The sequence below is a fragment of the Biomphalaria glabrata genome, chromosome 8, assembly GCF_947242115.1.
Source record: "Biomphalaria glabrata chromosome 8, xgBioGlab47.1, whole genome shotgun sequence".
NCBI lineage: Eukaryota > Metazoa > Mollusca > Gastropoda > Planorbidae > Biomphalaria > Biomphalaria glabrata.
In genome coordinates this window covers 38,823,810-38,838,695 of record NC_074718.1, presented here as the reverse complement: position 1 = coordinate 38,838,695, position 14,886 = coordinate 38,823,810, and the positions used below count along the sequence as shown (strand labels likewise).

General features: G+C 37.8%; 1 protein-coding gene across 1 annotated transcript; it reads right to left on the bottom strand.

Moving 5' to 3' along the window:
* Positions 1 to 2,505: 2,505 nt before the first annotated feature.
* On the bottom strand, positions 2,506 to 14,886 carry LOC106058227 (acetylcholine receptor subunit alpha-like). Its single transcript, XM_056038134.1, has 8 exons — positions 14,526 to 14,886; positions 13,251 to 13,520; positions 9,328 to 9,458; positions 8,600 to 8,717; positions 7,339 to 7,500; positions 4,994 to 5,123; positions 4,716 to 4,888; positions 2,506 to 2,976 (listed from the first exon to the last, which is right to left on the bottom strand). Exons 2-8 carry the CDS (start codon positions 13,512 to 13,514, stop codon positions 2,623 to 2,625), a joined length of 1,332 nt encoding a protein of 443 aa, XP_055894109.1. The 5' UTR covers positions 13,515 to 13,520; positions 14,526 to 14,886; the 3' UTR covers positions 2,506 to 2,622.

The window sequence follows — 14,886 nt, the reverse complement described above, 5'->3', positions numbered from 1 at the left end:
CGTTTTGTCGAGCCACAAGGTAGAAACTTTGGCTACCACTTTTTTTTTCCAATAGATCTTTATCTTTTTGTTTAGTTCCCTCAAACAGATGTCAGTTTCTTCCCACAGATGCACCTGTTCTCTCACAAAGATGCTTATGTTCCCTACTACAGATGTCCACGTTCCCTCCCATAGATAAATATGCTTTCTCCCTGGCTTCAATGTTATATTTCACAGATGCTTACGTCCTTCGCACAGATGTCTATATCCTCTCCCACGGATGGTAATATTCCTTGCCACAGATGTTTATTTATGTTTTATCCCACAGATGTCTATGTTTTATCCGATAGATAGATGTCTATGTTTTATCCGACAAATGTCTATGTTTTATCCGACAGATGTCTATGTTTTATTATTATTATAGCTTTTTATATAGCGCTACTTTCATGCTTATAGCATGCTCAGAGCGCTTTTGGTCCAATCTCATTTGTGGACCGGTGGGGGGCAGGGGGTATCTAGGAGTTGGTTTTCCGTGCTGCCCGAGTCGGGTGTCGATCCTCGAGTCCCCTTCTAGGTAGCCAAGCCAAGCCAAGTTCAAGCGCACTTGGCCTCTCGACCACGCTTCCCACGCTTATCCGGCAGATGTCTATGTTTTATCCGACAGATGTCTATGTTTTATCCGACAGATGTCTATGTTTTATCCGACAGATGTCTATGTTTTTGTTGGCGAAATGAGATATATGTTGACGGAAGTCTCTTTCGCTCCACACACTCACAAGATGAAGTGTTCTAGGAGATCAACCCTAGTCGTTCTACGGGCTGAATGAAGCCAACAATGTATTCTTTTTACATCATCTTTTTCCACGTAAGTGTTACACTACAAACAAATAACTAGGTCACAAAAACAAAGTTCACATTTTCAGACTTGGATTCCAATTGACAGCCTGTAATGTGATTGGTGCATGCTACTAACTTAACACACAAATGTATTGGTATTGTGAACTAGTTCCTTCACTGTTCTGTTGGTTTTTTCTTCTTTTTATATTTTAAAGCTATAATTACCTTCATTTTATAAATGTATATAATCTATTCTTTTTTAAATCGTTTGGTGTTCTTAAATTAAAGTGTTTTTGCATTTAAACATGTTTTTATTGCGATTCTTCATAAAGCTTGCCAACCCTTCATCATTGGGAGGACACAGACTGAGAGCACACCTTTTAAGAATTTCTTAGAAATTTTATTAACAGTCTATTTATATCTTCGGGAAAACAATGACTTTTTTAATTGGCCACACAGGGAAAACTCTGGTTTGATCGTTATAATTTTTTCAAACTGAATTATCTTCAAAATAAACATGGCTATTTTGAGTGCGCTTTCAACAAGTATTCCCGCAGTCGACTCAAATGTTGTTGTTTTTTTGGTATTCAGTAAAGAATTGAATAAATGAATAAAATGTAATGAGTGTCTCATTAGCTGAACTGTAATAGAACTTCATCATGAAAACTTTAGAAGAAACAGAATGATAAACTGAAGACCACTGTCAGCTTCATAAAAGAGGAAATAAATTTCAAAAACAAAAGTTTTTTTTATGTACATTGGTTTACATGCAAAATCTATTAGTTTGAATTAGTCATGTAATTAGCTTTGTAATAGATCTATACCAGCAGCAATAAATCTGCGCGATTATTCATGCTTCTAGCTTTCTCAGTACGTTCTGCTATCACGCATCTAGACCAGTAGGGAAACTATTGGGCGGGGGGGGGGGGGGAGGGAGGGATCGAACTCTGGGTGAATTTTTACTGTAATCACTTTTAAAAAGGGGGGGGGGATGGCATGAATTTGAGCTCATGGCTCAATTCGACATACTAACCACTCTGCAAGCAAAATGCTTATGACAAGAGAAGATTGTATAGTTATCTATTGTTTGTTTCATCTAATACCACCACTTCAGTCAAGTACAATTTCTTTCCCTTGTGCAAGATATCAAACAATATAATAAGTTACCAACATCTAATTAAATAATTTTTTTATATAACTTCTTGTTTTGTCACGTAAAAGAAATAACCGTTCAGAATTTCAGCTGGATTCAAGATTGGGTGTGGGAGAAATAACGTCTACAAACTATTAACCAGACAGAGATACAGACAGAGATACAGAGTGAGTTGATATAGAAACAGTCTTTCACTCTAAGACCAAAGGCTTATAATTGGGCAATTAACTAGTGATAAAAAAGTAGATGTGATACTTCGATCAGCTGCCAGCATTGAGATGGTGTTTAAATTTAGTGCTCAATTCCTTTCTATTTAGTCCCAGTAGTAGATTTAAATTTAGCGTCCTTGACATTGGTTTAATTTATTGTGAAAATCCCAATAGTGAAATCAAAACAAAAAAAGATGTCTTAGCCTGTGGTCTGTGTACTAGAAATAACTGACTGACTGTTTAGCTACATTGAAGGACTAGCCAAACTGAAGTAAGATTATATATATAGCTTTATTGCAATAGAATTGATTAGAATAGTATAATTGATCTGACATGAATAGAAACATTGACACTTGGTATAAGAGTAAAATTAAACCGAATTTCCAAGTGTATAAAAGACATGGTGATACGTGGTATAGTATGATGGCTTTTAGAATACTTTTGTTAGTCTTTTCTTCCAAAAGCCATATTGAACAAAAATCCAAGAGTGACCAAAAGCCATAAAAGTAGAAAAACAATGAAAGAAATGCAATCAATGTGTTTTCTAACGAGCCTGTACTTATTAACCCTTGGAGACGTCTTATTCTCAGCCACGTCAGCCTTATCCACGTTAACATCAACCGACGTTTGGGGCGGAAGTTTAAGCGCGTCTGCGAGTGACGTCACTTTGACATCAGGTGTGCGACTTTCTTCCTCTCGTTTAATGTTCAGGAGAGCAGACAAAGTCCGAGTCAGTCTTTTGGTTTTCACAAATGCCCTCTGGAAATTAGCTTTGGCTTTCAGGTGAGATGTTTCTAGCTGAGAAAGGACAAATAAGAACATATATTTACATTCGCCTAATGATTGTGTTTATTAAGCAAGATCATTTCCAAATTAACCAAGCGATTCGACATTATGTTGTATATTTTATATTAACATATATATATATATAAACATTTATGTGTCTATGTGATAAAGAAGGTAGCCTAAACAGCGACTTGATGCCATATTTGTAATTGACTATAGGTTCAATTTTCAAAGAAGGATGTCTTTGATAGATAGCCTAGTCTACAAACTTTGGCATTTCCAACCGGACTCAAGTACTTACTATAATACTATGGATCGAGTAAACTTCCCCTTTCAGACCTCGTGATCTATATGGCAGATAATGTCAAGGTCTTCTATTTCTTTGGCCAACAGTTAACGAGCAGGGTGTTATGTGGCCCTCACAACAACCAATCGTCAATACTTTCCCCAATTAAAGTCTGGGTGGACTCAAGGGCACCCTAAAAATCCCGAAATTCAAAATTCCAGTGTTCCCCGAGATTCGAAACCAGGACCCAAGGTTCGGAAGCCAAGCACTTAAAGACTCGGCCACTGCGCCCCTACTGAATAAGTGCTTAATAATAAATTCTCAATCTACAAAGGCACCATGCCAGCGTAACATACTATTCGTAATATCGTATATTACATTAAAAAAAATGGATTGTCAAAACAATAGTACTTTAGTGTGATATAGTCTATGTCCAACTATAAGTGATACATCTATATAAATATTCACAATAAAAATACTAATACGACTTTATATTTCATCTTTTAAAAATATTTTGATAATTTTTTTGGGGGGGTTTCTTTTTGTTTTTAGGAATGCTGGAAATGAGGAAAACGATAAATCCCTAAAAGACGCCAAGCATCAATAACAAGTATTATAGTTGCTAGAATATTGGTCCAACTCATCAAGAAAAAAGTTACCTCATTATATCATGTTCAACAAAGGGCGGGGGTACATATGATAGACTGAATAAAGTCGTTTATGTACGAAAGAAATTAGTTGTTCTAGTTGCTCCAGTAGGAGTCTAAATCAGCTGTTTGATTCCCTCCTCCTAGATATCATGACTCATGTTCAACAGGTGGGGTGAGGGTACATATGGTGGACTGAATAGAGCTGGCTATGTATATTTGTGTCTTAAGCTGAACAAAACAATTTAATAGTTGTAAGCAGAGCCGGGTATATAGGGAGGCCCTGGGGCAGGTATTTTTGTGGAGGCACCTTCAATTTTTCAAAAGCTTTAATAAAGATTCACTTATATTTTAGAAGAAAAAAGATAGAGCTCTTGTAAATTTAATCTCACCTTCATTTTCCCAAAAATATTTAAAATGAGTATTTTAGTTTACGAAAGTCTATATTTTTGAGGAGAGTAAGCTTACTAAGGCCCTTGGTAGACTCACTGTCATAAATCCGGAGATGTATTTACTTATTCCGAACGTTCTATAAGCGAATATTTCCTCATAACGACATTTTCGCCAGCCGTAAAAATGAGAAAAAAAATGTTAGAAAAAAACAAAAAAAAACTTGAATGTTTCTGAACCGTCGAAATTCGGATTTATTTTTATCCCTTGTGTAGGCCCCTTTCTTGTGGAGGTCCCAGGGCTGTAGCCCAGCCTGCCCTCCCTTAAATCCGGCCCTGGCTGTAAGACATACATACAATAGCACGACTACAGTTATAAGACTACTCAAAATCGTTCTCCTGGTTAATGAGATCTTAATTTCTACTAACCTCATTTTTATAAGTCAGGTAGACAATCATGATGCTGTCAATAACTGTCAGCATGGAGATGACCAGAAGAAGGAAGAGGTAGATGGTCAGCTTTGGAATCCCTTCCCCTGATCTCGGCAGCAAATTGCTGACAATGCTTAAAAACATTGACAGAGCCAAAAGCACCGTGATGCCTATTTGTGATAAATTAGAAAATACGAATACTTAATAATTTTTATTTGGCTTGACATCGCCTAAAAACCTGGCACAACGATAATAAGCTAATAACAATAACTCACCGTAACTAATTTTCTCCCCTGAGTCAGCAGGTATAATAAAGACCAGGAGGTTGAGGAAGGAAAGAAAGACCACTGGTAGAACAAGGTTGATTAACAGAAATGTCGGCCTTCTTTGAAGTAGAAATGTCAACTGATCAAATAATACACAGAAGTACTTTTTTTTAAAAAATAGTTTAAAATATCATAAAAAATGGAACCAGATACATGTGTAACGGTAGAGATATAAAGACAGTAATCAACTGATATAGGTGTCTGGAGATATATAGATATAGTTAGTGGCGTAGAGAGGGTAGTGAGGGGGAGCGATATCCCGGGCGCCACCCTCGGGGAGCACCACATGCAGGCTTGATTTCTATGTGGTGCTCATGAAAATTGGGGGGGGGGGGCAAATAAAGTACCCTGCCCCGGGTGCCCGTTTTTTTTTTTTTTTTATATTAGCGTAAAAGGCACGATAAACACCCCCTAGTGCTTATTTTATTTATTTTTTCCTTGACACTTAATTTATTCATAGACATTGACCATTTTTAAGCCAGAATGGAAAAACAAAACATGCTAAGAAATCACACCAAACTGTAAATAAGCATTACAGTTGATTTACTTTACCTAACGTGTTAACTGTCTTGATTTGATAACGATATTATTAATAATGTGAGAGTGTCAAGTAACTCCTGGTTATTATTGTAAATTGTTACGTACGATGCGTACTTAGCCACTGTGTGTCAGGCCAGTTCGACTTTTTTACACACCAGACACCCATAGGCCTACTACCGTGCCCTTTTGTAACAGTTACAGTAACCACGATAAAATCAGTAACAATTAAGGAAGATGTATCAGTATTAAGCCCTTGAAGCCAGAACCAGAAGCGGTCCTTGGGCTTTAAATTACAAGCCTGATGATCAGTTGTTGATCTGATATGTATGAATGCTTACATCCACCCACTATACAAGCCAGATTGCACTTTACCTTTGAGAGATTTACATTAGTAACTAGTAAAATATATACTTACATATTTTACATTAACCCTTCCCCACACACCCTTTACAGTTGGTGGCCTCGTACATAAACACACACTCATACTACACAGATTAGTTAATTAGGCCTATCTGTTTATAAATACTGCTAAGCTTTAATTCATCAATCAGTAACACAATTTAAAACAATAAGGTATATAAAAGGAAAACAAAATTAACACGAATATAGGTATGTTATTTAACAGTTTTGCTAAATGTTCAACAACACAAGCTATTTACAAGACATGTAGGTATTCGGCTCCGGCCTCGACCGAATATCATCTTTTACTTTTCGGCGATATTCGGCTTCGGCCTAATATCAAATAGTACAATCCTGTGCACCCCTACTTTTAATACCTAGACAACTTAATAATTTATTGATTACATTGTAAGACCTGACAGAGGGCAGTATAAGCAATCGCCCCCCCCCACCTCATCGAATCGGCCAAGATATAAAATGATATAGTAATTCAACTAATTTTGTTCACAAACTATGATTTCTCCATAAAAGAATGACCGCCCCTCCCCAACTCAGATTGTTTAAGTGGGAAGGGCAGTAGATGTATTCGCCCCCCACCCCCCACCCAATCGGCTAACAGGCGAACGGCCTGGTCGTGAGGTTTGCGCGCTGGACTGTCGTTCGGATTTATCGATGGTCGAGAGTTCAAATCCTGCCCGCTCCCATCCCCCGTCGTCCTGCGGGAGGTTTGGACTAGGAAGTAAACTATCTTCAACTCTGAAGGAACATCCGAAACATGTAAAAGAAACAAACAAACAAACAATATTAATAACAACTTTTAATCATATAGATATTTAATTGATTCTGTTAACAAGCTGTGATTTCTACAAATAAATTTGACCGCCCCCCCCTCGAAAGCTTATGGTTTGGGGGGGGGGGGGAGATTGATGCCATTGCCACCTCCCCATTCCACCAAATCGGCCAACATACAAGAGACGGGGGGGGCGAAATAATCTAAAAATTGGTTGAAATATAAATAATTAGTAAATATTATTAGCATAACATAAATTCGTATACAAATTGTGTGATTTCTTTACTAAAATTCGTCCGCCGTCCCCCCCCCCTTCCTACATGGAGAGGTCGGCCGAGTGGGGGGGGGGGATCACCCCAACCGCCCACCCCCTGGATCCGACAGTGGTTGAGGGGTCCAAAACAGAGGATGCATATTCTATTATTGGCCTAACCAAGGTTAGTTTCTTACTTGATTTATAGAAAAAGCGATCCAACGCATCAAACAGCCTTTCCACTATGTATGACTATTCAATGACTAATGTTTCAGTCTATTAATGAATGAAATAAGGAAAAAGATCACTAACTTGAATCCTGGATCCTTCCCACCCAGCATTGACAAGTTTGGTGACATTGATACTAGTGTCCGCCAGATTCCATTCACTGTGCTTAATAAAGAAATCTAATTTTACTTTGGGAGACTTCACAACAAACAGAAGTTCCTTGGTGCTATACATCATGGCCACAAGCTGGAATTTAAAAAAATAATAATTTGGTAGGTAAAAGAGGTTTCTTTTTATTGGTAATATACGGTTGTATGTTCATTATTAAACTCTAAACGATATGGAAAGACAAAGGCGTAGCCCTCAACACTAAATTCAGACTGATACGCTCCATGTTCTTTGTCACATTATTGTATGCTTGAGAATTTTCGACGCTAACTGCAGAACTGGAGGAATATCTTAGCAATTGAACTGAGGTACTAAAGAAGGATTCAAGGTATCACATACAAAGAGAAGATTAGAAACAGGATTACAACTGCAATTTGGCACAATAATGACTTGCTTATCACTTAAAAAAAACCCACAAACTGAAACTCTATTGCCGTATCAAAAGGTCCTTAGAGCTACAAAGACTTTGCTTCATAGAAAATAGCCAGACAAAAGAAGAAGAGGCAGACAGAGAAAGCGATGGGAAGACAGCATACAAAGATCGACTGACCTGTCATTAGATGAGATTCTATCCAAGACAAAAGACAGAGAGGAATGGTGGAAAAAAAGGGTTGACAGATCATGTGTGGTGCCCCTAACGGTTCAACATACTATGGGATAATTAAACTTCACAAAACCTTTAAACCATCAGAACTCTTTATAGTTTAATTAGATCGACTCATTATTAGGGATTAAATTTTTGAAATGTTCCATTCACGCTTTGACTATGCTTATCATATGACAACTGCTGAGTTGTGTTTGATATTATTGGACGGATGGTCCAGGGTTCAAGTCTTTCAATGTCGATCAATATTATTTCAAGTAATTCATTGCATAAAAGAGAAAGTATCAAGGAAACGAAGAGGCAAATAGAGAAAGCAAAGAATAGACGGGACTCTCATTAAGAGAGACTCTAGAAGTAAGACGCAGAGAGAAAGATGTTCAACGGATCAACCCACAGGTCCAGAAGGCAAAGGCTAAAGGTGAACATTAGAGTTATTTTAATTTAAAAAATTGAATCAATCAATGAAAGCAATGTAAAAGCAATGTAAAAGAATTTAATGATTGCATATAAATCAGAATAAAACATTACAAAATACAAAGAAAGGGTATCACACTTGGACATTTTTTGACCTACATTTATTGTACACGTCTGCTCATCAAAAGGAAAGTCTTTTAAATGCAACTCACAGGAAGTAGCGAGTAAATTTCCAGGTATCCAGTTGACGTTTCCATCAGATCGAACAAATATTGGCCTGTAAACAAAGATGGACATCTATAGAGCAAAATTATTTCCAATTTCTTGAACACTTCAGATCACTATTCAGTTCTGCCCTCATCTTTCATCTCAATATACACTTGTTGTGCGACACATTTTAGTTGCCAGGAAGTAAATGATTATGTTTTGTTGATAACAAAGGTTTGTTTATTTATTTACTAAACATACACATCTGTCATAAAAAAAGATTAGTTTTGCAAAAGAACAACAGTCTCTTTAATGATTTGTAGACATTCAAGGCAGAGGCATAGTGGGGGGGGGGGGGGCAAAGGGCACCATCCACCAGGGAGGGGGGGCGCTACACGCAGCTTATATTTCTATGTGATGTTCTTAGAAAAAGGGTGTGGAGCGCTAGTCCATTCAAAACCTAGTTCTTTAGCCACATTGAAATATATTTTTTTTTTTGAAAAATTATAACGGCCATGTGGCCAAGAAGCTATCTCAGCGATACACAACAACTGGTAAATTTCTAGAAAAAACGTTAAAAGCTTTTGCTATCCGTGTCCAAGTTCCACCCAAGTTCCACCCAGGTTCCCCCATGAAATGTTGAGATGAATAGAGGTATTGTACACAAATAAAAATCTCACGCCACATCGTCTTGAAACAAATCTCTCGCTCCGAGTGTGTTCAGCAGGAAAACTCTTGGTCGCCAAATTTTTTCTGGGGTCGGATGGATGAGCTCCTGGTTGCCATACTTGCTTGGATCCCATGTCAGAATCTGAAATTGATTACAAATGTGTTCATAATTTACTGGGAATGTTCACTCAAAACTAAACCATGTCATAAACTTGAATCTTGACAACTAGAAACGAGCTACAAAAGAAAAAACAACTTAGACAATCCGATTTTACAAAGTGAAAATGGCACCAAAAAATGTCATATATTTTTTTAAAAAAAAAAAGCTTAGCAATGCTAAGCTATACACCAGAAATCACACCATCTAAAGCTTTTCCCATCATAGATGGAAATCTCTAAATGAATATCGTGTAATTTGAAAATGAAATGGTTAAATAGAAGAAAAGTATCGCATCTTGTATTTTAGAGAATTTTATCGTATTTTATCTTTAAAATACAGACTTTACTTCAAAAAAGAAGATTATGTCCTACGCGTTTTCATAGGTCAATCTAGTCATGCATGTTAACCAATGACTTTAATTCTTCCAAGTCATTGGTTTTTCTGGCTGACTCAGGCAACCCATTCCCTGCTCTAATGGCATTAGGGAAGAGAGGCCTTAGTGCACATTTGTTCTAGCATATAGAACAAGGAATGTGCCTTTATCTACCAAAGTTTCAATTGTATTTTGATATGTTGTATTTAGAGTTCGTTTTATTTTGTTTCTGAGCAATTAAAAACGTTCACTTACTCAGCAATTTTTACATTACTAACATATTCACCTGGACATCTTTTTTTTTATTATTATCAATACAATCAACAAGAAAGATTGTTATGGTGTAAGTGTGTGTATTGAGTCTGACCGATGTAACACGTGACCTATGAACAAAATGCTGTGTTTAGAAAGATGGACTTGATGTGCTGTGGATAAAATAGCACGACGCGTGACGTCGACACGAGCACAAGCTAGATGACGAGAATAAGAACGAGAGTTTAAATAAGAAGAGATTTTTACAAAACTCAGCTCCTTCAATCTGTGCACAACGTAGAAATAAAGTGAACCAAGACTGGTCTTTATAGAAGGCCTGATCACTGACTTAGTCTGCACGACGTGATAATGAGCTATTGGTCTAAACTGACCACAGGTTGTGACATGCAGGTCAGTGTTCAGGGCTTCTATAACGAAAGGACTCGAGTGAAACAGGTAAGAAAACTATTCCGTAAGGGCATTTTTTTGTCTACTATTTAACTTGGTAACCTACACCCAGTGACAACAATAGTGGGTGACACAGTTTTTATTACTAAATATTACTTACATACTGTTATAGCATGACTAGGAATTAATTATTTGTTTCGGAAAAGGGGAAGTTTTGACTGAAAGACAATGACGTGACTAGAAAACACTTGACTAAGTTTTAGACAGAACGAAATATCAACCTACGTCAACAGACTACTTCCAGGACGCATTAGAGATTAGAAGCCTTTTATGAACGTAGAGAGTTAGCTGACATTCGATGGTTCCCTTCATTGCTATTAAACTTTTTCGACATTCAGTATCAGCGTCAACTAGTTTATATTGATTGTTCGGCCTTATGCTGGCGTTATCGAATTCCATTAAGTGTTACCTCATTTTTGTTATTTGCATTAGACACAGTGGAAGCGCCTATCAATACAATTACAGTCACTTGTATCAAAAGTTACAAGACTATTATAAAATAAAAAAACACAAAGAAAAATATACAAACAATTTCGACCAATAATAAAATAATTTGTGTTGAATATAATTACAAGCAAAATTCTAATCAACCAAATACAATATACATACTATAAGCAGAAGCGGGATAAATATTCCAAGGTATGTAGATTCTATCTTAAAAAGCAAAGGATAATTGACAAAATACAAAGCTCATCCTACCTGGTGTGAGCAGTGTACCTGGTTTATTCGAAGGTAGCCGACGTAAGTTACCGTAGTTGGTATGGTCTATAAGGTAAGATACCTGGTGTGACTTAAGGATACATACAATAGCCAATCCTAGGTACATTCGCAATAAGGCCCGTACAAGGCGGCGCCCAAACGAGGGCTCACATAATTGTATAGCGTTAGTTAGATGATATCCGTGAGTAATGAGCCTGTAATTAATTAAAATGTTGTTTAATAGTTAGAATGAATGGAGACATTCTAAATTTTAAAAGAATGAAACTAGGAGAGGTTTTTGATCTTAGAGTAAACTAGTGAATGTGTACTCTCTGATTTGAACGACAAAATACAAGAAAAACAAAGAACAACATGTGTAATTGATGAATGAACTACATCAAGTCATGGAAGCTGACATCTAGATGAATTTATTACAGAATAACACATTTCATTACATTACAAAAAAAAAAACAACGAGAAACACTCCCACCTAGTTCATTGAGAACATATCTCTAGCAGCACACCTTTTTTATGTTAGGAAACTCGACCACATTAGGCACACCTTGGATAATGGACCATTAGGAAACCAAGCCTAGTCCTGACTGAAGGTTCTTCAATGTATGTGATCATCAATAGGTAGGTTGAATCCTATGTTAGGGTATAGCTGCAAGACAGCAGAGGTTGGAATTCAGAGTTTTTCTTCTATGTTGGTTGCTAGCCAAAGCTAACGAGCTGCTCCTGTCCGAAGCTTAACTAGTTCCGTCTTTGCCCCTTCTCCTGTTAATTAAAAGAGTTCCCCAGGACCAAATACAAATTGAACTGCTTGTCAGAGGCTATTTGAGACGCATAACTTTAGAATCATTTTATAGGCAGTGTATATCCATTACCACATCCGGCAATTACAACCTTAGGGAACCCCTGAAACGGAAATGGCCCAGTAGATGTGAAGCGTGTTTTGTTTTTTTCTTTTTCAGGTCCTAATTAGTTTTATGCTAACAGCTTAATGGTAACATTACGGTGCGATGGGTGCTAAACAAAAAGAAAGGGGTCCACAAGGAGAGAGTGAGTAAGAGATAGAAAGGAAGAGATGAGAGAAGAGAGAATGAAGATTAGTGAGTGAGAGAGAGTAGAGAGAAATTCAATTTTACCTAACAGAGACTAGAGCTCATGGCCTAAAACGTTTGTTAGAAGGGGGGCGTTAAAATGCGGGCCGTTTTATGGTAATATTTAGCCAACAAGCAAATCAACGGGCGTAACCGGTATGTAATGCTAAAGGTAATATATGCTATGGTTAAATGCCCAAACTGCGCAGATCCGACCGTATTTAACAACGGAGTCAACAACAAAAAAAAACGCTAGCTCTGGCATTCATACTTTTCCGCCTTGACTACTGCAACGCCGTGCTAGCAGGTATACCCAATGACAAAATCGCCAAGCTGCAACGAATTCAGAACAACGCCGCACGAATAATCCTAAGAAAAACAAGACGAAATTCTGCTACTACGCTCTTGCGCATGCTCCATTGGCTTCCCGTGAAAGCGAGAATCGACTACAAGGTGGCCACACTTTGTCATCAGTGTATAGATCTATATATCAATGAGATGGCCTTGTACCTCAGCTAATTGATTACTCCATATATGTCCATCAGAGAGCCCTGCGCTCAATGGAATCAACGCTTCTAGTGGTGCCACGTTTCTACCTCAAAAGCTACGGTCTGCGGGCTTTTTCTGTGCAAGGACCAAAGGTTTGGAACTCACTTCCCATTGATCTCAGACAGACAACATGCTACAATACATTCAAAATGAACATCAAGACCTACCTGTTTAAAACGTTTTTTAGATTAGTTTGTCATTTTATCAATGTTTGTAATTTTTTCACAGCGCCTTGAGCCTACATTTTGTTAGTTAACAGCGCGTTGTAAATAAAATTATTATTATTATTATTACTCAACTAACATACATACGAATTGATTGCTATTTTACCTCGTCTTTCCAGGTAAACAAAACAAAGCCGTTAATTGTAAAACTCTGGGCCACGTCATCGATACCCACGATGGACACCAGTTGAAAGTTGGCAGTGACATTTATGATCTTGGACTGGTCTTTGAGTGGTCGTACGTCCGTGTTGTAGACGCCATTCCTTACTATGTCCTCAAAGATGGCCACAGTGCTGTTGTAAGTCTGGGATGACACTGTCTGACTGACCAGCCAGGCCGAAACAAAAGCAGCACTATACACTGTGTACATTTCCGTCTGTAATCTATGAACACATGTACATACAGAAATATCTTTGCATCAATCTTAATGTGTCTGTTGTTTTTTTTTAATATGAAAAGCTATATTATATTTCACTGAGAAATAAACCTGAACTAGACGCGAAGTGTTTCGTTACTTAATGAAAGTAAAACCCAAAAAAAGGGGGTTAAAGATTAGGCGAGAGAAGACATTAGATGTGTAATAAACTGCCCTATCCTGGACTGTATCAAAAGAGGCTCACCTCCATAACTCAGGCTTCATTTTATCTTGAAATCAAATGATTGTTTTTGCTTCCCTCTAACGCAGCGGTTCTCAACCTTTTAAGCTCGGCGACCCCTTTTACAACCCCCCACTCTGCCCCCCCCCCCCGCACAGAAGAATGGACAAACAGGGCAGGCATAACCATTGTCCGCAGGTGGTCGATTTAGATTTTCTTTTCGACGTCTGTGTCTATCCTCGGCAGCGGATTTTCTTTTGGTCTCAAATGTGTATCCCGCGGCCTTTGTGAGTGACCCCCAGCTGTTTCGTTCTGATGCTTTCTTCTGTCAGCTAAGGAAAGTTGGCGCCTAAGTCAGTCTTTGAAGCGTTTCCGTGGAGCGCCTCTGTTACGTCGACCACCTTTTAGCTCACCAAAAAAGACTGCCTTTGGCATACGTTCGTCCCCCATACGGGATACGTGCCTTGCCCAGCGTAACTGTCGGACCATAAGAAGTCCCTCTATACTGCCCGTACCGGCGTTCGCTTTATGGCCACACTCCATAACTCCAGACCGGCCAACAATACATAATTATTCAGCTTAGCTGAAACTGTACACTCTTAACCATAAAACATTATCTACTGGCATTTATTTAATTGAACTATTCGTGCTAAAAACTTCACTATCACAAGCAACTGTTACATTAGGATCTGGTATAAACTATTTAGAGAAATTCGACTGAGAAAAACAGCACAGGAAGGTAGCCGGTATTACCAACCAAAAGAATAGTAGCTGGGAATACTTACACACTGGTTGGCACTAGTTGGCAGTTGGTATTAACCGCACAAGCTATGGTAACTGGTTACAATAACTTGGGAGGAATAAAAGATGCAGCTCAATAATCCAGAAGTCGAAGAACCAACATCAGTCTCACAACTAGACCTTAGATCTAGATCTAATGGAACACACCATAAAGGCCTATAAGTTTATATCTCCTAAAGTTAAAAGCCTCAGAGATGTTCGCTCTAGGTTTATTAAACAATCAACCCAGTTTTTATTTTTTATTAATGCCTGTATACTTTGCAATCAGTTGTACAAAACACAAATTACAAACAAAAAAATGTATATGTGCCAGTGTATTGAACTAGACTAATGTAGTCAATCTGA